The sequence below is a fragment of the Bactrocera latifrons genome, unplaced genomic scaffold (genome assembly GCF_001853355.1).
Source record: "Bactrocera latifrons isolate USDA-ARS-PBARC rearing strain unplaced genomic scaffold, ASM185335v1 scaffold_56, whole genome shotgun sequence".
NCBI lineage: Eukaryota > Metazoa > Arthropoda > Insecta > Diptera > Tephritidae > Bactrocera > Bactrocera latifrons.
Window position 1 is genome coordinate 1,210,095 of NW_017537223.1, and position 17,011 is coordinate 1,227,105.

Below are 17,011 nucleotides of genomic sequence, written 5' to 3' on the forward strand. Positions count from 1 at the left end.
TACTAGAGCATGGCTTCTAGCTTCAGTTTGTATGGCAACAACATACATATGTATGTATGTATGTGTGTGTATGAATATGCAAAAAGCTTTGTTTGGCCCACCCTACTGCACGTACTCGTGTACATGCATAAGCATGTATTTATGAGCAATTGCGGCCACACAATAGCAAAAAACGAATGCTTTCYTTTTTATATTTTTTTGTTGAAAAATKACATTCATTTATTTATAGCATATTTATGTACATAAAAATACAAAGATTGCGTTTTGTGTCGGTTCGCTGTGTAATACTATGATTATAGTAGACTCTTAATCTTGCTTTACAATCAGTAGGATAAATACGTTACAAATAATTAATATTAGAGCTAAAAGTTACAATAGCAATGTAGTTAGATTACTGCTAATACCAGTGGTTAATCCGTTAGCCAACTTTACCGAATGCCGTACCAGCGAGAATAGCTGTGTAATTCTTCATATGAAAACGTTTCTAACAACAAAAATCTGCATCACCGAAACATTTCAAAATTATATAATGTTTTTTTTTTTAATATACGCAGTTCTACTGCGATTGTGCCATAAATAAGTGTGTATGTGGGCATATGAATATTTAACTATCATTATAATCGCGCATTGGTCAATTAATTTAAGATAGTGAACAAAAAGTAAACGTTTAAATAATACCGATGATAGCCACAAATAAGTATAAAGTAAATAAAGCAGATAACGAAAGAAAGTAATACTCAAGGAAAATAAAGCTTAAAAGTAGATTTCGTTTTTCGATTCGTAAGGCAGCAAGCACCAGCGCAGCAACACTTCTCATAACCGAAATTATCAGGCACTAATCAGGCGATTTGCATGCAAATATAAACAACCGTTATTGCATCGGCGGCCGCAGACTTCGAGTACATTTAGCAGCTAACATTAATTCTAATAAATAAGCGATTGCTTAGAGTAGTATTAAGCGCACTTGGTATATGATGGCTGGCATGCGGGCATGCCACGGTCGCTTTCACCCCCAAACAATTGACATTTGTTCCTTTAGTTGCTTTTAGTGCTGCCAGCTGTCGGTACGTTCAASTTTTCGTTTATTTAAATCATATTTTTGCTAATCACACGGTTATTTTCTTTACAAGTACTTGTTCTCCTGCTAACCCCGCATCAACGCCGCCCGTAGCGCTACAGACATTGCTTTRCACTCATCTGACATCGTTTAGCACCAAGGTGGTTGTGTAGGTTTGTGATTGCACCGCCTTCACAAGCGTTGTTTTACGCTGGATACCGTTAGCGTTGATTTCCTCGGTGCTGCTCATGAGTACACCYGACTTTTTGTTGACCACGATGCCGTTGTTGTCGTCGTCGTGCACATGGACCGGCGCGTCTTCAATGCAGCCGATGGTGGTCACCTGCACGTCGGTTTTGGAGAGCCGCGGCGATCGTGCACGGCGTGTGGGCGAGCGCGCGCCACTGCTGGACGCCACCTCATCGTCGCTGTAGTCGTCGGTGGCGCTGCTGATGGCGCTGCTGATGGCGCTGCGATTGGAACTCAGGTAGGAGCGTTGCGGCGCCAAGTGTGGACGACCTCCATTAATTCCCGAGTTGCGGTACATGCCGCCCGTGGTAGAGGGTGTAGCAGTAATATCTTCCTCGGAGATATCGTCGAAGGCTGGTGGCGGCGTCGATGAACCGGATAACAGCGGTGGGCGTGTATGCGAGGCTAAATTCTGTGATGGCGTACGTTGCGGTGTGCGCAGCGTTGTCGAGCTCTTTCGCTTCGACGGGGAATGTTTCAGCGGAAAGGTGGGTGTCTTCTTGAACACAGTTTTACCCATAAAATTTTGGAAACGTTGCGCATAGAAAGATGGCCGACACACCGACACCGTATCGCCATTGTAAATGATGCTCTTGAACGTGTGCTCGAGCTTCTTCTCCAAACGATACGATTGCAAGATATCGATTATACCGATGTAGAGGATCAGACGTTCATCGTTCTCGGAACGTGCTGGTATGCCGCCCGCTGGCACATCTTCGTCTTCCTCCATGGGTATGTCCATATCGGCGGTGATCGATTCGAGTGCCGTAGAATGGGCCACCAAGCGCTGGCGATTCATGCTGCGCGAGCGATTCAATGCGGTGCCAGCCGATTGCAATGCAGTGRTGGAGCCAGCATTCATTGTTTGGTCGAAATCTGGTGGCTCTGGTGCCTCGCGCACCTCTTCCGAGCGYTGCAGTTTGGCACGTGCATTTCGTATGCGCTCCTCACGTTTTTCTTTTTGCGCCAAGTCCAGATTGTGTATGCCCACAAGCAGCGAGTAGTCCATTATCTGGAAACTCTCAAGGACCATACAATCTCGCTGAATTGTCTTTATGAGWGCGTTATATTTGTCYGTTTCGAGAAAAATACCATTCGGATGATGTTCCATGAAGTCTAAATCTTTAAAAGTAGGACTGGCTTTCTGCCGTTCGGTTTTCGACGCCTTGCGACGAAATGTGGAGCCTTTCAAATCGTATTTYGCGTGCATTTTGATATCAGAGGGCAATAGATTGTTCATCGCCACCAGACGCACATTCTTCGCATTGTAGTGGAAGCAGTAGAGCCCAAAGAATTTTGGCAGTAGAGTGCGCGGATTCTGTGACAAGTTCATGTAGTAGCCTGGCAGTAGTTTTTGTAAAAATTCACATTCCTTCTTCTGCACTGTCTTTATGATAAACTCATCGTCGTCGGTCAAATAAAAAATCGAACCGGATGCGCCTGGATTCGATAGTTGGCGCAGCGGTGAAGCACACATCGACATGAGAAAATCGTCGGGTGCTATGCCGAACAAATCGCGAAAGTACCGAAAAGCAATGGGTGCATAAACTTTAAAACGAAATTCGCTATAATGATGAGCTGGCGTTATCGATGAACCGTCTGGTGGAAAAGCTATTGTTTCCATTTCCCAAAAGTCTTTCATGAGCAAGTCCCGTTTAGGTTTACTGGCCAAACTGCCAACCGTGTGTTGTATGCCCAACTGAATGGAGCCCATTATTTGCTTAGATTGTATGCGCTTATACGTCACCTCGCCACCTTCGTCAACGCGCCGATGTCCAATTTTCTTCTCATGCTTACCGGCCGTTGACGGATTTCTGGATACACTGGCGTCTAATGTCGAACTGGCACTACGTAAGCGCTGTTGCTGCGCCGCACTTATTTCCATTTCAGCCTGCATGAGCCGTGTAGACTCATCGCCGCCGTGCGCCGCAGCTGCCTCACTATAAAATTTGCGTGACGTCGTTGGCGCAGCAGGTAATATACTATTYACGGCATTTGTGCTTTGATGTACGTCCTGTAATTGTGCTAARGTTTCATCACCAGATAATCTYTTCTCCGGCGTGACAAGCGGCGTTATGGTGACGGTGTTGACAAGTGGTGGCGTTGGTGTGGACGGCTTCGAAGTGGCAGGCGGGATGTTGGCAACATTGTCAGCTTTCGCCGGCTCATTCGAGTTTTGTCGGTTAACCGTTTCCATTTCAATGGCATCCGCTGTCTCACCAGTTGCCATTATGGCTGAGTATATGTTTTTGTTTTACACGTGTTGCTGGCCTCTGTACGCTACAGAGCGTCAGTTAAAGGTCTGAAAGTTGGCAAGAGAAAGTCAAAATTGACAAACCTACTTTACAGAAATTCAAAAGCAGGAAAAAGTTGCAACAATTACATCAAATCTCGCTTAAATTAATTTTTTAGCGTTTTATTTTTTAAGATTTCCCAAAATTTAAAATTAGTCGGTTACTCCTAAACACTAAACTAGTTGTATGACGAAACTACTGACCGAGCAGCAAGACATTTGGATATTATCTGCTAGTGGAAAGGTCATGTATTCAGCCAAGCACACTTGTATTCATCGACACACAGTTGTGCGCTGGCCTGTCACCAGACAAGCCAATGAAGCATCTAAACTATTGTTGYGCATTTCTCTTTCAACTCGAAAGCGCACCCGAKAGTACATGAGCAGCAACAAAATTACAAAGCAAAATGTTCAGCATTAAAATTCCAGGCGCGTACAAGTGCAATGCCGTTGCACCGTTTATCGGTGTATGGCAAGGTGTGGTCGAAGCATTGTCAATCTCATGCGCACTCACCCACTCATGGCCTGTCTGTTGGATGAGCAACTGGCTGAAATCTCAATTGAAATCGATAATGTGTCATGCTAAGCACTATAACAAAAAATGCCAACGATTTTAGCAAATTATTTAATTTCATTAGAGTAAGAGTTAACTAAAGTCAATGTGTAGTTGGCGTCGCCTTTCGAAAAAGGCTTAAGTAAAAAGGTATGAAAACAAGCATTTGATTTTGTAAAAAACAAATACAAAGGTAATCTATATACTTATATCGCCTTCGAAGCAAACACAAAAGTAAACTAGCGGAAATGACAGTATATAAGTATAGCCAGCATATTTTTAAATGATTATTTTAAATGCTTTTGTCAAACCAGACCTCAAGCGATATACTTGGAAACAGACTTTGCTACGTATGAGCATAGACGCTATTTTTAAGCACAATTGGCGAGTCAAGTGGTCAGCATACTGAATGGGCTGTGAATCAAATGGAGAAATTTTTCTAATTATATAAAAAAAATCGAAAACAAAACTGTTTATATGCTTTCGGTGGCCAGTGGTTGGCGGCGGATTTATGTAAGACATAAAGAAACCGTGCTACTTAGTAGCTTCTCTATTCAACAGAAGGAACAATGAATTGCTGCCAATTAGCATTTTATACATACATTTGTTCTAATATACATACATATGTATGTATCAACAATTTTATTGAAAATTATTTTCATAATTGCGGGGAAGAGACAGTCGTACGGCAGCGGAATGTAATCTATCTTCCTGCTTGACTTATCAGCATTTTATGTGCTAGCSTCTTACGTAGCAGATATTTTATCTTTAATAACTTGTCGCGTATCTGACGTATGCAAACGTCGACTATGCATCAAGGCGGCGCTGTTTGGACTTTTAGTCATATGTTCAATTTCCAATTCAAATATGATTATTTAAAGTAATTAAAAAAGCTGGTACGGATAATTGTTTCAGCTCTTTTATATAGTAAGCTACAACAATTTAAGCTTTCGACAAACTTGATTTAGCAACAATTTACCTCAGTACATACTTTGGCATTGGAAGTATGTCGTCATTTCGTCGCGTTTTCRTGGAATTCACAACTTTTCACCTTGAATAGCAGCGCATAGTCTATTGACACAAAAGCAAACAGCTGATATGTTTTTAGCCTAAGCGTTTACAATTGAAATTCCCACATTAGCACAAACATATATTGTATAGATAATGATTAAATGAAATATCTGTTGCATTAATCATTCGTCAAAAATATGTTTGAAGATCGAGAAAACGTGATGATTAACAGTTGCAACTTTTTCCTACAGTTTACTCACAATTGGGAAGATATGCCAAAAATTTCCAAAMCTCCAACTTCAAAGTTGTTCTCCAGATGAAAAAAGCGCACTTGCTGACGCCCACAAATGAATATTCGAAAGCGTACTGTTGAAAATCGTTTTATTATCTTATTTAAAACTTTTCGGCTTCTTACAACAGAGAAATCTGCATCACCAGCTGCTTCAACAMGTACTCGGCTAACTCTTGAGGTTGTGCTCCAGCACCAGTTCCCAATTTAGCACATAATTTACACGATTTCGCTACACATTAATAATTCTAATTGTAATTTTTGCAATTAAAAATTAAAASAATTTTTCTCCACCTGTATTGCATATAAATTTATCCGCAAATTTTACTCAACACTTATTCACTGCTTATTCTACTTGAAAGTCGTCTGCGCTGACGATTTTTCACACAATTATCAACGCCAAAGGCTAAACACCGAAGTGCAACCGGAATGGCAGCACTAACTTGCGCATTGCCGAACGTAGTTGGAACGAAAGAGACAGCACCACATACAATGCAGTGTTATGAATCATAGAAGCAACTACTGTGTAGGGCGACCTCACACGGCGATAATAAGCGATCAATTTGCACTGGTAGACAGGGTGATGACATTAAAAATGTTGAATCATTTACGATGATATTGTTTTCGACTCCAGTAATATTTATTCAATATTTAAGACGACATTTTTCTCGACTCCAGTAAGCACAAATATTTTTAGTTTCTTGAAATGAAATATACATGTTATCCACTGTATATTAAACGTGTTTAATATATACATAAACTTGGTTGTTGACGCAAGTCTGTGTTTTTATTACATAATTAACGCACACTGGAAATTAGCGGAACTTCCGTGCAGAAATCCTTTTGGTACCAAGTGGCAGCATCCTCCTACGGTCATATTTTAAAATCTGCAAATTTGTAATTTATCTACCGATTGTGTAGCTGTTATTAAATTACTTTCAATTGTGTAAAGTGCATTATTAGTTGGTCGTACCCTCAGCCTAATCAGATTGTCATCTTCCTATTATCAAAAGAAAAATGGCTTCATAGACAAGAACCATAAACTAATATTGTAAGTCGAACTGTGGGTCAACGCAAGCAATTTCATTTTATGGATTTTTTATTTTTACTAAAGAAAGCGTAGAATAAGCGTCAAGCAAAAGCAATTAGAAAATAAGAAGGAGCTGAATGACCTTTCTAAATTACGCCATACTCGTATTGGTGTCATTAGTAACCACGCCTGAGTGYTGCTTTCTGCGGCCGTTTGTGGTTTAATGACTCGCTAACCATAATAAGCCCTCAACAGCTAGTACTTACAACTAACAACGCGGACAGCGCCTGCTACCGTTACCGCCGACACTGCATACTATGGCAGCGGCAGCTTTAGTACCATGAGCGAATATTAATTGGATATTGGCAAGCACGTGAAGCTACRTCGATTACACGAACGTCTTTAGTTCGGTAATCCACAAATCCGCTAAGGAACAGACGACCTAAATACTCAAGTGTTTGCTGGCTGGGCGAAGAAACTTCTTAATTAAAATTCGATAGACATGCGCATTAACCAAATTAGTTATATTTTGTGCTTAAGTGTACTTGAAACGCGACAAAAAAGTCGACTGGATTTCAATATTTRTTGTCTTTTTAATTTTTGCTTTCAGCGTTTTTAATTTCCTGAGCTAAGTACGCAATTACTGCAAAAAAATTCGTTTGGCCATGTTTATTTGTGTTGTAGTTGTTGCTTGCCCTCGGCTTGTTATTAAAATTGTTGTCATTGACCACYCGAATCTCTTCCAGCTCATCTACACGACAAGTGCGTAAATTCGCAATTATGGCCGGCTAATTTGCAAATATTCGGATTTTTAAATTAGWTACAAAAATATAAAATTCAATTATTTCAGTTCCTCATTGCCCGCACACCTCAAACCGGTTCTAGGCACTTATATGGCAAGAACTGTGTAMATCATCGCGCAATGAAGCACATCTCCGTCGGCGAATATTATTRTGGCTGCGATGATTAAGCCACAATTGGTTGGAAGCCAGTGGTTGTTGTAAYCGCACAGTTATGCAGTGAGGGTATACGAGAGTTGCTACTTATCGAGTGGCGGGAGGGGAGCAAGTGATTGCAGCCGAGTGACCGCATTCAATACACCGAGTGTGTCACCTACTATTGAAGCGCAGAGAAAATATCTACATGTACATATGTATATTTATATTGAATGTTTACATAATTGCTAACATTGTCCTCACCTCCAATCGCCTTGTTTCACTAATTCTATGCATYTTCATTCCGTTCTCGTTCACTTGCTCATACATACATACAYACATGCATACACATTGACGATCCGGTCACGTTTGCCGCAAAGGCGTAAGATATTTATTGCTTCAAAGCTGACTACTGATGCCACTTTTGCCATTGTTGTTGTCATTTATCTCCTTTTTGCGCTGCTGCCATCTTTGTTTACAACTTGTTGCTTATATATGTGTGTGTGTAACGYCCGCAACACATAGAGCGCGACAGCCTGCAAGCGACAGCTGTCAAATATTAAAATACACACGTTTYTGAGGACACAGTTATGGAGGCAGCTGCACAACTACAAACCTGTGTCCATAAGACATAAATTGTTTTGCGCTTGAATGACTGAATTATATTAAGTCTCAATTGCGCTTCGACTGGAATATTGTATCGGCAATGCACAGCAGCGCTGCAAGCATTGAAAACCGCAGCGAAATTAGCTGTCACATATTTATAGAAAACCATACTTAGTGATTGTCGCAGGTGTGCTCATGCATACATACATACATATAAYGTCTAGTACTGAGTAATCTGTGTATAAACCCAATTAGAAACATTTAATCTATTATAAGAATTTATGGTTATTTATATTTTTTCTACTTTTCCAGATAAATTCAATTACACAAAGTTACGCGTATCTTGAAACAAGCTAGCAGTTTGGAGTAAGTAAATACAGTACAAAGATACCGTTAAGTTTAAATGGAAATATTTAAAAAGATTTTCCATTGGATTTATCCCATAGCAAATTCAATACATACTTAGTTAATTGAGTCACAAGTGGGTAAATACAACAGACTCCTTTATAAGTATGTGTCTACAGTTCAGTGTTCAATATAGGCGCATCTATTTGGCGCCGAGTGCAACACAGAAACACGTGCTTAACCGAGATAGCAGTGAGAATAACAAAAACAAAGTTGAAGTGGATAAAGTTAATATAAATGCAGCTGATAAAACAAAAATAAAAGAAATAAAAAGAAAAAAATGTATAGTGTGGAAGTAAGTGCCCAGCCGGAAGTTTTCACTTGAAGGTAAACAACAATTAAACATTAATTTTTATCTTCCTTAGTTGAGCTATGGCGAAGAAAGCCAACACTTGGTATTTGACGTTTTTTTTTTATAAAATAACAGGTTTTCAATGCCTAAAAATTGCATCTTGCGYTTGCTCATSAAACAAAAAAGTTTTCCGTACAAGAACTTGATTTTGTTCCTTCATTTTATAATGACGCCTATATCCTAAGGCGGTCCGATATCTATCATTTCTTGAAGAGAAAAGAACGCGTGAAAGTTTTCAGATAAATATCTCAAAAACGAGAAAGTATGAGAAAGTGAGTTCAAGTGTGTACAGATGGGCAAACAARCAGGCAGACGTACTACTGTGATCAAATTGAAAGGTGAGTTTTGTCCATTTCATCTCTTTCAAAGAAATCTCCTTCCGCTGCAATACACTTATGCCAACGAATTTTTCAGTCATGATAGCACTTGGAAAAATCGTCCATCGTGATGGCCATCAGAACCTTCTTCGATTCAGCTTTTATATCCTCAATTGAGTCAAAACGGTGTCGTCGGAGTGGTCATGTGAATTTGCTGAATAGTCCGAAGCTACACGAAAGTAAATCAGGCGAATGCGGTGATTGCGGCACGATATTGGTTGAAAATATGCCGAAATGATCACGAATATCCAATGCAGTGTGAGATGATGCATTATCGCACTTCTGTGTTCATAAAAATTCGGCCATAGTAAAAATCGAAGAACTCACTTTTTGAGCCTGGCAAAACGACGCGTGTCTCAAATACTAAWGAATATTTTGACGTAAGATTTAACATAGCTGTCACTAACAGTACTACCAACTTACAGAAAAAAAATTTACCGATTCGGAAAACACAAAATAAATATACATACTTATGTATTTTAGAAGGAAAACGTTTCATTCTGATGTGCCCGTAAATACATATGTATATATGTATAGTATATGCATGGTGTGAACCAACAAAAATATTTTCTGCTTAGACATTCTCTACATAATAAAATTGCTGCTGGATCAGATTGTGGTTTAAGCTGTTAGAGAAAAGCTTAGCTGAATATTTTAAATTTTATTTTATTTTCCGTAGCACAATCCACAGGACGTACAGTTCACTGCTGCGTCTCACTTTTACTCATTTTTTTGTCCGACACATTCGCACACACATTCGGCAAATGGCCGAAATGGATACACAAATGTTTTCATTGGAATTGCTTTGAACTGTTGGTCAGCAACAATTTCAAACTATGTATCAGTTGGAGTAGGTAAATGTCATTTAAGCTCAGAAAAAAAGACAAAATACCTCAGAGCAATTAGTTTATATTTTATTACTTGCAGATAACTAAAATGGACACATTTCAAAGTACGAAAATTTGTTGCGATAAATTGGATACGGTATACTTATTTCAGAAATCAAAATCATGACAAAGCAATCGGCAAGGCGAGTAAAAATGCTTTTGAACGCCGCAATAATAGAGCTTCATGTAAAATAAAGAAAAAAAAAAAATGCTCGGCCGTTGGGTCATTGGCTTCTGGTGGAGCACTGCTGACTGGTCAGCATTCGAGTTATACAAAAATTAGCAACAACAGCTCCGTTTCCATACGCCGAACTGTCAGCGATATTTGAGCTCGCACTGATTGGTGGCACTGACCGTGCGCTGTCAAACGTCAGCTGCATACAGTACCGTTACATGTAGCCATGGCAGGTGTCTATCAGCCCGCATTCCACCGCTGCTGCATTTCCAACAATTATGCGTTAACTGCCTTACGTTCGGACACATAATGACACTAATCATAATGACAATAGCTTGTCAAGACGRCGATAATAAAGCCATAGCAACTGCTGTTGACTGCCGTCTGATGCATCAGCTGTTGATGATGCGTCCATTCAAGTGCGAGGCATGATAATAGAGTCAAGAGTAAGCAGCTTGTTTGAACTACTTGGAAGGAAGGCTGCAAGCAAGCTTACTAAACACGTTTTACGGCTGTCTCTTATACACATCTAGATGTGTATAAGAGACAGGCTAAGAAGTGAGGGGAAGTGTTGCGTACTAATCGCCCACAATCAGCAGCTCCGCATTTGGTAGTGAGGCGATGGTCAGCGGTGACAGTTATGGCCAATCGTCACTGCAATTGTCGTGCTCGTAAATGCGCATCAGTGCGCACACAATTGGCAATTAACTTTAGTTGCTGTCATAAGTCTAATTGAATTGAAATAGCATTTGCGCTTGTAAATCTCTACAAAATGATCGCCACTTCGCCATAAATGCAGCTCAATGAGTCAATGAGTCGCTTAAACGCTATCGAAATGGTCACGATAATGTAAACGCTGTCGCATTCAACTTGCCACAATTCGCGCAATTTCAATGGACAACTAAATGGCGCTTGAATTTTATAAAATTATTATTTTTTCTGATTTGACGTTTACAGTTATTGTTTTGTGTATGTATGTGGATTTTCAGGAAATCGYTTTTATTTATTAGTTGGTATTTGTTGAGGCCATTTCAGCGATACATAATGTTGTGCGCATTGTTGTTATTGTTKTTTCGTGTAAAATAAGTGTTGCAATAATTGTGTCAATCATTAACACTTTTCCGCGTTTTATGGCACTTATGTTAGCACGCAACTGCACACATTAGGGCGGTCATTAAATAGCAAATAACGGATTTTTTATTCAGCGCGTATAAGGATAATACATATATATAGGTAAAGTTAGGTTATACCGTTTTTCATATCGATAGATCTCTCTTGGACAGCTTTGCAAGTTGGCTCTTGTGATACCCAAAGCCTTTTAGATATGGTTCACCAGCTTCTCATTGATCGCCGAAGCTGTTTGAGCTTTTCAATCATTTTTTAAGGCTGTTTTTTACAACCACGTCGCTAGGTTCTCCAATATGAGACTACCGAGACATTTCAATCTCAGTTGGAACAATAGAGGAGAAAGTGACAAGATAATTTCACTTCGCTTCGCTTTATACAACTTTAGTAAAAGAGCGGAGAGTGTCCAGTCAGAGCACCTACAATTATTGGATTGACTTTAGCAAGTTGTTCTGTGGACCGCTCCTCCGGTTGGTGGAAGACGCTTGGTAAGCGCATAAACGGTCCATGAGTCTAGCGCTAAAACACAAACGGACAATGGAGGATCAAGTGGATCTGATGAAATTTGAGTTGCCCTCTCTGGGAAGTTTCTCGAATATGAAGTTAACCGGCGATTCCGATATGACTGGGAACCGAAACAAGTTCAATCCAAAAGAAGCTATTACAGATAAGGTCATGTACTCCTTGACTAGTTTTCAGCGCACAGCGCGTTAGATTGTTGGCTTAAGTTGAGATTTTCGTTTTCAGACTCAAACATTATATGCGTCTAAGTTGAGATTTTCCCCTACAAACTCAACAAAAAAACAAAAAACAACAAAAAATAATTTTGGAATCACCTCGCATCAGTCTTTTATACAAAAATAATTTGGATATTCAAATGATGGCGCGACAAAAATATTTTTTAACATTTTGAGTCTATATATAAATCTGAATTTGTCACCCTTGCGCCACGCTCTATCATTTAAGTACCACTTTAGTGCACAATATAAACGCKTACATTAGTTTAAGTGTTATGCATGATTTTTACAATTTTGCTTACATTATTAAATATGCTGCATTATTTACCGCATGATTATGGCTTAATTGCGACGCCTATTTCATTCCAATAATTAATAACGCAATTTTAATACCGCATTTCTTAATATTTTCCAATTAGTTAAAAGTACGAGTATGTATTATAGCCCAATAAGTTTATTAAACTTAATGCAGCCATTARGGAGCTTTTAATTTTGGAATTAAGTGGCTGTATTTCGAAATCACGGCATTAATTCGCACATCTGACATTTAATTATTTTTTCCATTTCTTACACAAATCAAAATAAAGCGTTTTCAATCAACTCACAGATAAAAACAATATGTGTGCAATAATTAATATTTCTTTAGTAAAAATAAAATATTGCCATTCGAAATAGTATCGTTGAAAAAGTGGATGAAATTATGGAAAATATTGACCAGAACCATCACATAAGCAGCTTTGACATCGCTATGGAACTTAACATTCATCATCAAATGGTTTTGATCCATTTAAAAAGGCTGGCTACAAAAAGAAGCTCGATGTTTGGGTACCACATGACTTGTCTATGGACCAAACTAACATATGCGATTCCTTGCTGAAACGTAATGAAATCGAACCATTTCTGAAGCGAATGGTAATAGGAGACGAAAAGTGGATCAAATACGATAATAATGTGCGAAAAAGATCATGATCCAAGCGTGCTGAAGCTCCTAGCCAGGATTGACGCCTCGAAAGACTATGCTGAGTGTTYGGGGRAGATTAGAAAGGAATCATCCACTATCAGCTGCTTCAATCTGATCGAACGATTGATTCTTCATTTCACCGTCAACAATTGATGATATTGAGACAAGACAATTGGAAAAAACGGCCAGAACTGATCAACAGAAAGGGCTTCGTTTTCTCTTAGGATAACGCTAGACCACACACATCTTTGATGGCTCGGCAAAAACTGGGACAGCTTGGCTGGGAAGTTTTGATGCATCCACTATATAGTCCTGACCCTGTACCATCGGACTACCATTTGTTCTGCATTGGCCGAGAACTTCCTYAATGGAGTAGAGTTGGCTTCAAGACCACTGTGGTTCATTAAATTTCATTATAAATAAAAAAAATAAGTTGAAGTTTGATTAGAAATACGAAAAGACTTTTTAGAATACCCAATATATAAAATAAGTCACTACATTTAAAAAAGAGAACAGTATTTTTCTGTTGTCTCCCGATATCAAATATGCTTAGAGTATATTGCTTAGAGCTTGTTACATATTATATTATCTTTTAAGGTTTATAGAATATAGAATTTCTTAATACTTGTAAACAAATAATMAAAGATTTCTTTGTCACTCTTGCTGCAGCTGTTTTGAGTATGCTTATGTCTCGGAGTCATGTATGAGTAAAGTACAAATGGACGGAGCGTGCGCGATCTATGGCGCTTACGCATAGCCACATATGTACGCATGTGTATTTCCAGCGAACTCCGCAGTGAGTCACAAGCGATAGCGCGAATCCAAAAGTCAGGAAAGCATGGGAAAACACACAACTTGTAGTTGCACAAAGAACCTAAGGAATGCCGCACAGAACACAGCGCATAAAGGAAATCACAAAGCTAAATTTCGGCGTATAATTGCCAGTAATTACTTGGACTAACAAGGCTAGCAAAAGTGTGCCCACAATTGCCGCCACTCAACAAGTACAAGTAAGTAGAACAATTTTGATTATTATTGTGCTTTGACAAATTGACAGTGCAAATTAAGCAGTAGATTATAGTCAAGCTGCAGTAAACAGGTASTTATTGTTTTTGGTAGTTTGTACCTATGTATGTGTGTATTTAATACAAACAAGGCCTTGGAATTTCATAATTTTATCACGCACGCTAAGAAAAGCGACTTTTTATCAAAAACTTTCTCAATTRGCACTTTCTTTTGTTTGTTTTTCAAGCACTCAGAATTGTAGGAAGAGATAAGCGCATTGTTGCAAACGAATTGATAAGACTTCGAAGTATTTATTGGCGGGTTTTGTCATATATTTTCACAGCGGCGGGCACAAAAAAGAGGTTATGTAATGGGTGTTGGCTTTGGCGAGGGTTTTCATGTTTGCGTAATTATTGAATTGTTTATTTTATTTTTATAAAACAGTAAATATATAAAATAAGAGGTATATTTAGCTTTTTCTGGCAGCACGAGTATTGGGTAAACTTCACAAATGTCATTGGTGGATTATGTGGCATTTTTCGCTTTTTTATAAAAAAATTTCAAAATTCGCCTCAATATTTTCACTCAGCTTAAAGTCTCACCTTTCCAACACTACATGGTATGACACAATGCGATTGGTAGCACTGGATATATACGACTGCAACGACATCTATTGAAAAAATACGAAAATACTTTTTCGGCTACCCAATGTGGTTCTTATTTGATGTGAAAATTTTGAATTATATACCATCTTGTAAGCAGTAAAAGTGAGCTACTTCAGGTTGATCTTAAATTTTTTTTATTTTTTATTTTTTTTATTAAATATGGCAATATTTTCAATACTTTACATGTTCTTTTTAAATGATATTCAGTTATAGCTTCCAAATTTTGATTGCAAATAATATTTATCAACACTGGGTTATAGAATCACAGCATATATATCAAGATAAGGTTTTTAAGATTTTTAAATCTAAGTGTGTCTGTCATTTCTGTGCCTCTCAGTGATCCACACAGAGCTACTTCACATTCAATTTGGGTGCATTACCTTTTTGACACATTTTTAAACTTTTTTATTGGCAAATTTTCGATTTAATGCGCCTGACTGTGCAGTCAGTTATTTCCGCCGTCTTTAACCCATTAAYAGCCAACGTGTACAAAAAAACATTTACTTACCAGTATTGACTCCAGAGCCGTTGCACGCTTTTAGAACAGTGGAAATGTAGCGCGTACACGTAATCCAAATATGTTTGTATTCAAAATMGAGGTAGCGGTCCGTAAAAGGCGGCGTGTATCCGTGGAAGGGCAGACAGTAGCCAAAATTATTGGCWATCGTGTTTACAACGGCGTGCACTTAAGTATGTGTGACGACGTTATAAAGTCTAAGGTTTTCTTTTTTTCGTAGACTTTGTCGTAAGCTTTCGTGTGTTTATTTTTTAAGAATTCTAGTCACTTCTTTGCGGTATTTTGCTTCAATTTTGTTTTGAACTTTTTGTTTTTGTTTCGTGTTGGCTTTCTTATTCAAAACACGCACCAAACAAATTGTTGTCAACTGTGATTTTCTGTTGCTGTACGAAAAATTATTGTTGTTTGCTCATGCCAGCACAATTACTACTCTTGTTAGCAACAATTAGCAAGTTCTACTTCGACTTGGAACTTTAATTGGTGAGACACTGCTTTTGTGAAAAATATTTTATGCTTTTCCGACACAAAACAAAGCCASTTTTCGTTTGAACTATTTTTAAGTCTAGCAAATAATGATATTTTGACACTTTGAAGTTTAGCGCGCGAAAATATTTTTTAGTAAATGAAACACTGTTACGAAGAAATTYTTCAAAATTATGCACTTTTTCACTKTCTTTTCTAAAATGTTGTTTGTTTWTGTTTATTATCTTCACTTGGAATCCAGTTTTCTTCGCAAAATCACACAACAWTTAATTGTATTTGTTTACTTCGTGAACCCCCACACGTCATCTGTTCGCACCCGTCTCTGCCCAACTACTGCCACTAACTGATATTCACGTCTTAAACGCTACGATCATTTCGATTCGCTGCTTACTACCTTTCGTAGCCTTTGTCGAATGCGCGCACGTTGTCTTCGTCGTGGTGCGAGTCAATCGCGTTTGTTGTCAACAATTCAAAAAAGACTGTCAATGGGCTACAGGTAAACAACTCACAGTCGCACTCTCCCTGAGCGCGCGCTTATGAGTCAAAGCAGTAAAATGAGTCGAACCGGTCAAAGTATGTTTGCATTGAGTTGTCCAGAACTTACGTGCTAGCGCATGACTCATGGCGCACTTCTAGTGACTAAGCCGGCAACCACGCAGTTAGCATTCCTCACTCGAGCCTCCCAGCCTTAGGTCCGTGCACTCAATGATTCTCYTGGCCTCTCTCGGTTACTTAGTAACCACTTTGAGTGCCGGCTTTATCRGCAAAGTCAGCAGCTAGCGCAGTAGTTGAGTCTTCAGCGCGCAAAACAGCTGTGCACGAATAACCCTAAGAGAATGAGAAGCAGCAATACGGCACACCGGTCGCTCCAGTTGGACTCTAGCGGTAAGTGGCACCTTTGTTATCGGCTGAGTCTTCGGGCGTTGTTGGTAGGTGCTGTATGTGCTAGTTTCTATGTCGTGTGTTCAAAGTCGTGCAGCTGTCGTTTTCTGCTGTCAGACGCTAATGCGCTTCCTACTCGCCGCGCTGCAACCCCCTTATGCCTCTATCGCCGTCGTTGTTGTTCTGTACTTTTGTACATTTACCCATAAGTGACTCGTTCCACATAATGCACCGCATTGTTACATCGTGTTATATTTATTATACGATATTTCAATGTATCTATCTTAGTGTGTGTGTGTGTACTCATAAATTCCATTTAGTCGCGTACATTTTTATTGCTTGCTGGGACCGCGCAGTAGCGCCAAATAACACAACTGCCGTTTTACGCTTGTTGGTTTTGGCATTGCTGGGTTTGCG

General features: G+C 39.1%; 3 protein-coding genes across 6 annotated transcripts in view; 1 reads left to right on the forward strand and 2 right to left on the reverse strand.

Moving 5' to 3' along the window:
- LOC108974508 overlaps nt 1-15,290 on the reverse strand; it is a 34,158-nt gene extending 18,868 nt beyond the window's left edge. Inside the window, exon 1 of the mRNA XM_018942391.1 lies at nt 15,221-15,290. The gene's annotated coding sequence lies outside the window, so the exon portion shown is untranslated. The remainder of the gene's footprint in view (nt 1-15,220) is intronic.
- Nucleotides 186-15,290, reverse strand: LOC108974509 (phosphatidylinositol 4-phosphate 5-kinase type-1 alpha). 4 transcript variants are annotated; one of them, XM_018942394.1, is made up of 3 exons: nt 15,221-15,290; nt 5,424-5,684; nt 186-3,608 (listed from the first exon to the last, which is right to left on the reverse strand). In XM_018942394.1, exon 3 carries the CDS (start codon nt 3,534-3,536, stop codon nt 1,194-1,196), a length of 2,343 nt encoding a protein of 780 aa, XP_018797939.1. In that variant the 5' UTR covers nt 3,537-3,608; nt 5,424-5,684; nt 15,221-15,290; the 3' UTR covers nt 186-1,193. The 4 variants fall into 4 exon arrangements, with proteins under 4 accessions (XP_018797939.1, XP_018797938.1, XP_018797940.1 ...); XM_018942393.1 differs by lacking the exon at nt 15,221-15,290 and adding an exon at nt 5,747-5,854; XM_018942395.1 differs by lacking the exon at nt 15,221-15,290 and having other exon boundaries at nt 5,424-5,529; nt 5,579-5,852.
- LOC108974510 (inositol-pentakisphosphate 2-kinase) overlaps nt 13,984-17,011 on the forward strand; it is a 111,608-nt gene continuing 108,580 nt past the window's right edge. The window contains exon 1 of the mRNA XM_018942399.1: nt 13,984-14,052. The gene's annotated coding sequence lies outside the window, so the exon portion shown is untranslated. The remainder of the gene's footprint in view (nt 14,053-17,011) is intronic.